Source organism: Grampus griseus (assembly GCF_964374135.1).
Source record: "Grampus griseus genome assembly, chromosome: 2".
In the NCBI taxonomy this organism is placed as follows: Eukaryota; Metazoa; Chordata; class Mammalia; order Artiodactyla; family Delphinidae; genus Grampus; species Grampus griseus.
Window position 1 is genome coordinate 10,689,011 of NC_139018.1, and position 11,560 is coordinate 10,700,570.

The 11,560-nt window shown below is 58.4% G+C and overlaps 2 protein-coding genes across 3 annotated transcripts in view; one reads left to right on the forward strand and one right to left on the reverse strand.

Annotated features, from left to right (window-relative positions):
- The window catches only part of ASB2 (ankyrin repeat and SOCS box containing 2), a 48,045-nt gene extending 42,549 nt beyond the window's left edge, over positions 1 to 5,496 (forward strand). For both annotated transcript variants that reach the window (XM_082647520.1, XM_082647519.1), the window contains exons 8-10: positions 435 to 999; positions 1,954 to 2,107; positions 4,792 to 5,496. In XM_082647520.1, coding sequence (XP_082503646.1) covers positions 435 to 999; positions 1,954 to 2,107; positions 4,792 to 4,928 — 856 coding nt within the window. In that variant the 3' untranslated portion in view covers positions 4,929 to 5,496. The remainder of the gene's footprint in view (positions 1 to 434; positions 1,000 to 1,953; positions 2,108 to 4,791) is intronic.
- Positions 5,497 to 10,199: 4,703 nt separating this feature from the next.
- On the reverse strand, positions 10,200 to 11,158 carry FAM181A (family with sequence similarity 181 member A; the record flags this gene model as incomplete). Its single annotated transcript, XM_082649634.1, has 1 exon — positions 10,200 to 11,158. The coding sequence occupies exon 1, from the start codon at positions 11,076 to 11,078 to the stop codon at positions 10,200 to 10,202; it is 879 nt and encodes a 292-aa protein (XP_082505760.1). The 5' UTR covers positions 11,079 to 11,158.
- Positions 11,159 to 11,560: the final 402 nt, after the last annotated feature.

Consider the following 11,560-nt stretch of genomic DNA (forward strand, 5'->3'; position numbering starts at 1 on the left):
GGTTTGGGGCCTTCTAATCAATTCCTTCAGATAATTGAGCTGGGAATGGGCAACACTCCTTAGCCTGAAATAAGTCGGCAAGAGATTCTTGAAACCACGGGCCAGTCTGGCTGAGGTTTTTAAGGACTCAGACTTTGGAGGCTAAGGGTTGTGAGTTTGAAGCCCAGCTCCACTCATTACTGGCTCTGTGATTTTGATAAGGTGGTGGAAGCTCTCTGAGCCTCAAGTTTCCTTATCTGTAAAGCAGACCCATTCTCCCCCAAGTGGTAATTGTGAGAACGGCTGTCTCCGCGGCGCCCCCTGCTGGTGGGTCCGTGCCTCCTCACTCAGTGGTTGCGAGTGGCCGAGCCTGGCCCCTCCGCTTCCACCGGGCGCGGGTCCGGCCCAGAGGTGCTGGCCGCCCCGTGACCCGCGCGTGCCCGCCCCGCCCGCAGGATCGTGCAGATGTTGCTGCCGGTGACCAGCCGCACGCGCGTGCGCCGTAGCGGCATCAGCCCGCTGCACCTGGCCGCCGAGCGCAACAACGACGAGGTGCTCGAGGCTCTGCTGAGCGCGCGCTTCGACGTGAACGCGCCCCTGGCGCCCGAGCGCGCGCGCCTCTACGAGGACCGGCGCAGCTCGGCGCTGTACTTCGCGGTGGTCAACAACAACGTGTACGCCACCGAGCTGCTGCTGCTCGCCGGCGCCGACCCCAACCGCGACGTCATCAACCCCCTGCTGGTGGCCATCCGCCACGGCTGCCTGCGCACCATGCAGCTGCTGCTGGACCACGGCGCCAACATCGACGCCTACATCGCCACGCACCCCACCGCCTTCCCCGCCACCATCATGTTCTCCATGAAGTGCCTGTCGCTGCTCAAGTTCCTCATGGACCTCGGCTGCAACGGCGAGCCCTGCTTCTCGTGCCTGTACGGCAACGGCCCGCACCCGCCCGCCCCGTCGTCCTCCAACAGGTTCAACAACGCGCCCGGCTCGAACAAGGCGCCAGGCGTCGTCCAGGTAGGAAGGCGCGTCTGGGGGAGTGCGGCCAGGGCCAGTGCGCTCCGGAGGCTGGGGGGACTAGTGGTTCACTCGCTCCCGAGGCTGTGTGCACCGGAGGCGGGGTGGAATACACTAGGGAGGCAGCAGAAGATGATGGTTAGCAGGATTTGGAGGCAGTGTGGACTCATGGTCAGTGCACTTTGGAGGGAGTGTAAGCTAGTATTTAGCGCTCTTCGGAGGCAGCAGAACCCGGTGTTAGCATGCTTTAGAGGCAGCAGAACTTAGTGGTTCACGTGAGCGATTAAGTCCTTTCTTTGGTCTGCTGTTTTGGGGGAAGGAACAGTGGAGCAGGGGATTGGTGAGGAACTCTGCAAAACTGAGGGGTTCATCACCCCCAGCAAACCTACACCTGGAATATGAGGTTGATTGACCAGGATCCGGGTGGAGGTGAGAACAGGCTGGTACAAGGTCAGGTGAGGTGCAGAAAGTCAGTGACCCCAGCGGCAAGACCTGTCCATGGTGATGACTTAAATAAACCAGAATGTAAAATGAAAAGGAAATTAGAAACACCCTCCTCTTGGAGATATTAACAATGGCTAATGACCATCACTTATGGGCTATCCTCTGTGTGCAGAGAAGTTTATGTTTATATTACCTTAATTCTCATAAAAAAAAAAAAAACCCTTGAAGTTGGTGTCATATACCCATTTTCTAGACAAGGACGTTGAGGCTTAGGGAGGTGACGTGACTTGCCCAAGTTGCCCCCCTCCCGCTTTTGGCAGCAGTAGGCCTGTGTTGATGAGAGAGGGGTGTGGATGTGGAGAACTGGATCCTACCCTGGGCATGCCCAGTGTCTGTCCTCAGACGTGTCCCCTGCCCTCACTGGCCGCAGGTTCCCACCTGTAGGATGAGCTTGTCGAGGCAGTGCCCTTGGTCCTGGGTGTCCCAGCACTGGTGTGTGCTCCCTTTCAGTTCTGCGAGATCCTGTCTGCCCCGGAGGTGAGCCGCTGGGCAGGGCCCATCATCGACGTCCTCCTGGACTACGTGGGCAACGTGCAGCTCTGCTCCCGGCTGAAGGAGCACATTGACAGCTTCGAGGACTGGGCTGTCATCAAGGAGAAAGCAGGTAGGGGCTGTCACTGCTGCGGCCGGCAGCTCACCCTGCCTGACTCAGGCCGGGACTCGGGGCCTGTGACTGTTACTGACATTTGGTGAGCACCTTCTCGTGCCAGGCTCTGTGCTGCGTGTCACATCCAGTGGCTCCGTGACTCCTCGTTTTGTAAGTGAGGAGCCTGACCCTCAGACTGTCACTTGGCGAGCGTCTCACCACTAGTTAGTGGCAGAGCTGGGCTTCAAACCCAGGTTTGATCGACCCCAACATCCCGCCACTAAATCTCTCTAGGATGCTTTAAACAAAAACTCCGGCTCCCCGCGGGGTATCAGGACCTTTAGAGTAAGTCGCCCAGGACTATGGGCCGCTGGGAAGCAGTGTGGTGGGGTGGAGGGGGAGTTATGGGCTGGGGCATCTCAAACTGCGAAGTGCACACGAAGCACCTGAGCATCTTGTTTAAAAATGCAGAGTCTGCCTCAGCAGGTCTGGGGTGGGGCCTAAAAGTCTGCATTTCAACATGCTCCCGGGTGGTGCCGGTGCTGTCAGGTCACCGGTCTAGGGGCCAGGCCCCCAGAGCTCTGGAACCAGGGGCTTGCTGGGCGACCGTGGGCAGGACTCCCCTCTGGACCTCAGTATCCCTGTCTGAACAGAGCAGGTTGGCAGGCTCAGTGTCCAGCCCCACCCAGCTCTGCCAGCTGGGGGTGTTTGCAGGGCCAGGTGTGTACCTGGCACAGTGAGGGGACTTTGGCCGCGGTCCAGCAGCTGTGTGCAGTGCAGATGGAGCAGCCTAGCTGAGTCAGGCCAAGAATTCCTGTAAGAAATTACGGGCAGGTGAGGCGTCAGAGCCAGTTGAATTGGGTGCTGCAGCCGATACTGAGGAGATGCCTGCCCCGAGGCAATCCAGCTGCCCCAGGGCTTTCTCTGGCGCTAGGGGGCACCGTCCTGTCTCTGACCCAAGTGCTTGTCAATCACGTAGCACAGAGGCTGACCCACAGAAAGTTATTATTATCCCACCATTGCTGCTGCTGTCCGCAGGTGAAGACGCTGCCTCATTACCTGTCCAGTTGTCCCACAGCCCAGTGCCTCAACTCTGACTTGCCAGGTTCTCCTTGATCCCTGTGCCCCTTTGAACCCACACTTGCCATAGGATTTTCCATTTGCACAAATGCCTGGGAGCTCTTGAATTGAGGTCCTTAATAAAGTTACTGGGCTGGCGATAGCGGGGAGGAGGAGGGGGCGGAGGACGGGGGAGGGTGGGATGGACTTGACCACTCACTGGGAACTCTAGATGCTCAATAAACAAACATTTCTTGAATTAATGAATAATTGGTTGCCATCACCGTGACTGGCCACTAGAGGCCACTAGAGAATAGAGCGGTCCTTGCTTAGATGTCGTCCCACCTCTCACTGTGCCCTCCTCAAGCCCTGCCTGGGAAGGGTAATTTCCAACTAAACTGTGTCCATGGGAAAAAATCTGCTGAACCCTTTAGTGTGCTACAAACATTTATTAACAGGAAGAACAAATAGTTCTTAACCAATACTTCTTCCGGTTACTTTAAAGCCCACCCTCCATCTGCGAAACACTTTCCCACGTGCGTTTTCATTTAATGCTGTGACGTTGACATCAGAGACTCCAAAGCCAGCCAGGATACCAGCCCTGGTGGCCCTGTGTCCTTTGCCTACGCAGTGGCCTTTTGCCTTCCCACAAGCTCAGACTTCACTCAGCAGAGAGCGGGGCTGAGCATCCCAGAGGGCAGCGGAAGTGTCAGCAGGGCCGCGATGGGGCAGCTAGTGAGACAGCCCTGCAGCTGGCTGGGCTCCCCCCTCCCCCCACATTCCTACTGCACCCTGATCTTCCCTGAGTGGCGGTGGCCTCTTTGGCTTGGCACTGCTACTTCCGCTGCCTGGAATGCCCTGCCTCCCTCCCTCCCTCACCGGGCAGATTCCTACCCACCCATCGGGACCCTGCTCAGATGCGCCATCTAAGCTCCTGAGTGGGTACCCCTGCATCTCTGGCCCGAGCACGGGGCCAGCCACAGTGAAGGCGTCAGCATGTGTTTGTTGAATGAATGAATGGCATTCTTTGATTCAGCAAATACCTACCCTGTTCCCAGGGCTGAAATGAATTACTAGATGCATCAGGCCCTGCTCTTACCTCTCTCTCCCCCTCCCCCCGCCCCCCAGCTGAGAAAACTCCACTGAATGAGGTATCCCGGGGGCCTCCTGGAGGAGGCAGCCCGGTAGGATTCTGGGACCTGCTGGAAGCTGCCCAGTCCCTGCCCCTTGACCCTGACTTCTCTGCACCCCCCAGAGCCCAGAGCTGAATTCCGTGCATGGGGGCACTTAAGAGGTCGTACTTGCTAAGGCTGTGGGGAGGGGCGGGCTCTGGGCTGGTGTGTAGAGGAGGGGCACAGGACAAAGGAAATGCCAGTTCTAGTCCCAGATGTGACCCCCGCTAAGCCCTCACCTGTAAAATGGGTTTGGTACCTGCCCTACTACTTCCCTGGGCTGTGCAGACGAATGAGGGGTGACGTCTTTTCAGTTGTCAGGGGCCGGGGTTATGGAGCGTGGGGGTAGTCCAGGCACCCGCTCTCTTAGCCAACTACGTGGGTTGGCTACTTCCCACAAGCCAGGGTCACAGATGCAAACCCTCTGCCGCTTGCAAACGGCGAATCAGCATCTCTCTCTCCTTTTTCCAGAACCTCCAAGACCCCTGGCTCACCTTTGCCGGCTGCAAGTTCGAAAAGCCATTGGGAAATACCGTATAAAACTCTTGGACACGTTGCCACTCCCAGGCAGGCTGATTAGATACCTGAAATATGAGAACACCCAGTAACCGGGGCACGTGGAGAAGGAGTGGTTCCTCAGACTGTTTCACTGAGTGTCAGGACAGCAGTGGCCCCAAATCCAAGGGGACCTGGTGACAGATGAGGCTGTGGGCTGCCTCCGTCTCAGCTGGGGTAGCGCCGTGATCTCACCGGCCTCCGGGCCAGAGCTTTGCCCAGAGCAGAGGACAGAATGTGTCACGTAGGAGAAGAACCATGTTTGTTTTCAAATGGACAAGGAGATCCCCGACCTTCTCTGCCATCCCTGATGGCAGAAGGCTCCATTCCTGGGGCCAGGAGATGGGACCAGGGCAGGACTTGGGGTGGTCTGGGGAAGGCAGGGGCCAGCAGGGAAGCCCTGGCGCCACCTCTGGGCTGTGGCTGGAGAGCTTTTGGGGGTGAGTCTGTCTTTCCCAGACAGCCTTGCTGCAGAGTGTCCCTGCGCCCCTCTCCCTTTGCTCTGGGAAACTCTCCACTTGACTCTGAGCTCTCTCCCCAAAGGTGTGGCCCCGGGGAGTGGGGTGGGGAGACCTCGGTCCCAGAGGGCTTCCTTAGGTACAATAAATGTTGCACAGATGGTGCCCTGCCCGGTGAAGTCCCTTTCGCCAGACCCCTCCGGGGCCTCAGGTCCTTAGCCCAGCTCCTGGCAGGAGTGGGGGAGGAGCAGGTGCTGGGACAGGGCACATGGACCCCTGATAGTGTCACTTTGGTTTGGGCTTCCGAAAGGCCCAAGAGAATGTGTCCTTCATTCACCAGAAGAGACCTGACAGCCCCAGGAGAGGGGACAGCTTCCTGTCCTGTGGTTGGCATAGCCACGGTTGGCTTTTCTCTCCCGGTTCAGTTGTCATGGAAACTGGAGCTTCATCACAAACAGGGTCTCAGATCCTACAAGTCTCCTGACACCTGGGCTTGTCCTATACACGTGTCCCCTGGTGCTGTCTTCACGTCTTACCCGTTTTGCTACAAAAGCTGAGATACTGGGAGAAACCATTCAAATACCGGCTCCTGTGAGCAATCGCCGGAGGGATGGACATCGTCAGCCCTTGCAAAGGCACCACACTTGAGAGACAGGAAGCCTCGTGCCCCCCATTGCATCCTTCCGTCCTCACGTGGGTGCAGGAGGAGTCCGGCAGGAGCTGCGAGCCCATTTGGGGTGGTGCAGGTGAGAGAGCTGAGGTCTGGCACGGCTCTAGTTCTTTCTCGCCGTCTGAGTCCTGCTCGGCTCGCCGAGATTGCCTTGTTTCCATGGAAGTCCCAGTGACTCATAGGCGCTGCCTTCCCTCACTGGTTAAAGCCACTCAGGTGACACCAGAGCAGGTGACCTTCCTCAGAGTCTGCTCCGGCCCCGCCCCAGGAGAGGCTTCAGCGAGGTCAGACGGAGTTTCTGGCTTTTGGCAAACAAGCAGCAGGGCAGGTTCTGGGTCCCAGGCTGGCTCTGCTGTCGGCTCACTCCTCTGGGGCCTCAGGTTGCCATCCTTGTGGCCCCTGGTGGCCTTGCTGGCTCTGACACGCTGGCTTGCCATGGAACCAGTAAGTCCCAGTGTCTTCCTGAAGAGGATGAGTCTGACAAATGACACCTCCCAGCCAGGGGTCAGAGGGAACCAGGCCACATCTTGCCCACTCCCTCCCGGTACAGGAGGGAAAACAGGCCCAGAGAGGGGAAGGGACTTGCCTGGGTACACACAGCAAAGCCCCGGGATTCCAGCCCAGCAGTGCTTGGCTATAGTCCCATGCTGTCTTGCTTCAGAGATCCTGAGGAAATATCGAAGGAAACCTGCGTCCTCCCAGACTGGGGATGTTCAACCCCAGGGTCCCAGGGGAAGGGGCCAAGGCGGGCTCAGTGCATAGCCAGAGGAAAGCCCTGAATGAAGAATGCCTTTGCTGACCTGGGAGCCAGAGGGGGTGGCAGTCAATGATGGGACAGAGCAGAAAGATGTTGTTTGGGGGCATTTGGGGTGGGGCTGGGTATCAGGCAAAACTCTTAAACCTACAGCACTTCTCAGGTTGCCTTATGTCCTAGAGGGTCCTAACAGGCAGCGGCCACAGGCATTGGGCAGGATGGGGACGCTGGTCTGAGGGAGGTCTCCCCTGGAGGAGGTGAGTCTTGAGGAGGTGGTGGGAGATGTGGGAAGGGAGAGCTCAGCCCCTGATTCAGCATCAGCACCGTTTATTTGCAGGATGTGGGGCCCGGCTTGGGAGGCACAGGAGTTGCCTTGGGTTCTTAGAATATTGATGTATGTCCATACCAGTCAGTCGCAGCCACTGGTCAGAGCCCCTCCCCTCCAGTGCCTTGCCCAGCCCCGCACCTCCGAATCACCCAGCAGCTAAAGCGTAAATGCCCTGCTTCCCCCTGGGGGTCGGTTCTGAGTGGTCAGCGCTCACACTGTGCCAGTGGTTCTGTGTTTTGACCATCTCTGCTGTCAGGAGGACTGTACAGACACCACTCCTGCGCTTACCCAGCCCCTGGGAAGACTTCAGCCACAGAGGTGTCTGGACAGCATCACCAAACAGTAAACGTCCTGAAAGTGTCTTCATTTCATGAGCAGGGGCACATTTGACCCAGTGCTGGAGATCTGAGCCTGTGAGCAGGAGATGAGTTCCTGGGTTTCATGTTGAGACAACACCATTCACTTCTTGGTTAGGGAAGCAGCTGCCCCTGCTACTGCGGCTGTCTTTTGTTTCTTTGTTTTTAATACTGAAGTTCTCCAAGTTGTGTTTTTCCCCAACTTGCTTCGACGTGGAAAATCACGGTGTCGGGTGCTTCTGTTGAGTGGCACCTTAGTAAAGGTTTCTGCTTCCAGACAAGGCTCTCAGAATTTGAATTAAGGCACTGCCAGGTATCCCCTGGGAAAGATTGAGCCCCAGAGGAGCTGTGGGGACCCAGGCCCGGTGTACTCGAGCAGCACCCCAAGAAAACATGCCTCTCAGAGCTGGGCTCCTTCTCTGAAGGAGTGCGGGTGGCTGGATGACCCGGGCACCCGTTCCCGTGGGTTGCGCACTCTATAAACGACACTGAGATGTCGGTGTGGAAGGACCTACAGACACCGTCCGATAACTAGGAGGGGTGACTCTGGGTTGGTGCAACTTTCCATCCTTTGTGAAGTACTAGAGTGCCTGGCACTCACAGCATCCCCACGGCTACCCACGTGGCAGGTCTATTTTCAATCACAGTTTTTGGATGAGGACGTTCTGGCACAGAGAGGGCAAGTAACTTGCCCAAGGTCACACAGCTAGCTGGTGGCAGGGCCCAGATTAGAGCTTTTAACACCCTGCTGTACAATGTGGAGGGGCCGAGCCTCATCACAGTGGGTCCTGCAGGGCCTTTGTAATGATGTGCAGGTGGGGAGAGAAGGGGACATGCCTCCTCCAGGCCCCCTCTCTGTTCTTTAAAACCAGAGCAGCCTGAGGCAAGGGCTCTGGCTGAGGACTCCCTACCGCATGAGCCAGATAATAACTCAGGACAACCCTGCCTGCATCATGTGGCCTCATGGCTCTGAAGTCCTCTGAGACCATCAGGCAGAAACCACCAGAAACCCACCGGCTTCCCAGTGACGCTGCCCCTCCATGTGGATGCCCCTCTCCAGGGGAATGCTGGAGTAAAAACAGGCAGGGTAGCAAGGGGCCTTAGCAATCACTAATCCTGAGACCTTGTGTTAGGAAGGATTCTGAGGCCATATCCGGGCCCCAACAGAGAGAGTGTGTGACCAGTTGATGATACTTGCCTTGGACTCAGAAGTGGTGGGTGCATCTGTTTGCTATCTTTGATCTAGTCCCTGCTTTACAGAGGAGGAAACTGAGGCACAGAGCGGGCATTAACTTGTTCAACAGTATGCTGTTGATTTGGGGCCATAGTCCCCAACCAGGCTGGTCCCCTGCACCTGTCCCGGTCGTGAGAACTGTGTTTTTGATGAAATGAGCCGCTTAGCGCCCATGGCAGCCCCTACGCTCTCAGCCACGGAGCCATGCCACACACAGCAGCGCAGATCCTGGGCCAGTGTGCGGTGCGGGCCAGAGCAATGCCCCACCGACTGAGATCTGCACAGGCATGCGGGGGATCCCTCGGGCTCTGGCTCTGCCGGCCCCCCACCTCCCAAGGCTGCTGGTTTGGGCACTATTGGGGCCAAACCAAGGGCCACTCCCCGCCACCAGTGCCCCCCTCTGTGCATTGTCCCAGGCAGAGGCCCTCATCATTCCACTGGCAGGACACCTAGGGTGTGCTAGGGACTGCATCGGGCCCGGGAAGAGAGCCATTGGCAGGTAACCTAGGAATCTGAATGAGCTAGACATGACGACGATGATGATGATGATTTTGCCCATGGACATAGAACCAAAGACTATGTTGAAAAAAGGAGCAATTTGGTCAAACAACCAGTTGTTTTGTCCACAAGGGGCTCTGCTCCTGCTTGGTCTTGGCCCAGTCTCTGCCCTGAGGCTGTGATTGGAGTGGAAGGTACTGCAGAGGGAACCATTCTCATCCCACCCCTCATCCTGCAGGTGGGGCAGAGAGGCCCCAAGAGGAAGGCTCCAGCCCCACATCCCACGGCAGAGCCAGGAGCACAGGTCCCCCTGCCCTGGTCCCAGCCTCCCTATTCTCTAGAGCAGTTTGGACCCTCTGGGTAGCCACACCCTCCCCGCTCTGTTCTCTGGCGTGGGGAATCAGAGCATCCTTTCCCGTGAACTGTCTCCACCCTCCTTCCTTGGAATTGAGCGGTTGGGCCCCAGTGCCCATCCCCAGACATCACAGAGGTCTCTGGGCCACTCCAGGCTTCCCCCACAGCCTCTGTAGGTGGCCCTCCGTCTGGGCCAGCTAGCATGTCCTAGGCCTGGGGACCATTCAACTTCATGGACCCAAGATGTGAAAACTGCAAAAGAAATGTCTTTATTCTTGTAGCCTTCTTAATATTTACAAAGAACAAGAAGAACAGAACTGAGATTGGCTTACACAGTGGGTGGCAGATGCACAGGTGCGTAACTCTGGCTTTTGGAACGGCCGGCAGGCCAGAGCAACGCCCCGCCGACTGAGGTCTGCACAGGCCTGCGGGTCATCTGTCGGGCTCTGGCCCGGGTGGAGAGGGGCCGGCCAAGCCCGGCTCCACCGCTCCCAAGGCTGCAAGGGCTGGCTGGGCAACTGCCTGAGAAGCCCCTGCCCCGATCCTGCCCTCCCCCTCCCCCCACACACAAAGGGAAGGCTCTCAAGAGGCTACACCACTGCCCAGCCCACTGCTGGGCTGGTCCAACACCCCTGCAGGCCAGCGGTGGGGACCAAGGCCCTCCCAGCCCGGCTAGAGGTAGCCAAAGACGTTGAAGATGGGCGGGGGCATGGCCGGCTTGGTGGGAATAGGCTTCAGAACCACGGGTCTGTACACTTTCTGCCCGGGGCCTTCCACATCCTTGCAGAAGTGGGCCAGCTCGCCGGGGGAAGCCGAGCTTTTCCGCCAGAGGCCCAGGCTGGGGAGCGGGCTCTGAGGCAAGGCCCCTGGAGGGCCTGGGTAGATGGGCTGTCCATGGTACTGGAAGGGGCAGCAGCTCCAGGCATTGACACGGCCCACCAGGGAGACCCCAGGCATCTTGAGTGGCTCCTTTTCAGCGGGTGCCCTTGGGGATGCGGGCACTGGGGCTGTCTCGGGCCCCAGGGGCTCCAAGCCCTTGCAGTGTTTCTTACCCTCATAGGGAGGTCCCTCCCTGGGGCCCAGTCCCCCCTCCAACCCCACAGGGTAGCTTTGGGTGGGCCGTGGCTCTTCCCAGAAGGAAGCCGGCAGCTGTCTTTTCCTCATGGGCACCTGGCCAGGCCTGGCAGCTTCTGGATCCGGCCCGTGTAAGGTCTGCTCCTTAGAGAGACATTCCTCCCTGTAGGGGTTCCCCAACGCCTTCTCCTTGCAGCACCCACCCCCGCCGGGGCTGGAACTGTGGCCAGAATCGAGGGGCAGCCTCCCAGGCCGGTCCTCGGACCCCCTTTTCAGGTGAGGCTCGGCCCCTCTGCCGGGGAGGCCCCGCGGGAGCCGGGAATACTTCTGGGAGAAGCGTTTGAGCTGCTTCTGCAGGTACTTGCGGTGGTCCACCGAGCGGCGGCAGGGCGCAGACTTGTCCAGGGCCGCCTTGATGTCGCTGGATGCCAGGTTCACGAAGTTCAGCAGCATCTTCACGTCGCTGTCGGATGCCATCACCAGGGGCCCGCTGCACGGGGCTTTCCATGAAGAGGGCGGCTCTGCAGGCGGCTGGCGGCTCCAGGGAAGGGCACGGAGCTGACCTGGAGGGACACAGCAGCCGCTGGAGTCTCTGAGCAACCACACTCAGCCCTCCCCAGAGGGCACATGCTTGCAGACAGTGGTGCTCACCGCAACACCCCTCAGCCCTAGACAGAGTCCTGGGTCGTGGGACGCTCCTTCGAGCCTCTAACCCTTCCCAGCGCATCTGTGATGCACAAACACATTTCGTCTTCTTGGGTCTGTTGCCCTGCACACGCAGGCGAGGCTCAGAGAGGTCGGGCGACTTGCCCAAGGCTACCCAGCCACAAGTGGCATTGCTGGAGCCCACTGTGTCTCCCACATACCACGCCGCCGGCATCCACAACCTGCCAGCAAGGTTTTCATTTTCTGAGCCGAGGCAACCGCTCCACTTTAAGGCAAGGCCAAGCCCCCTGTCT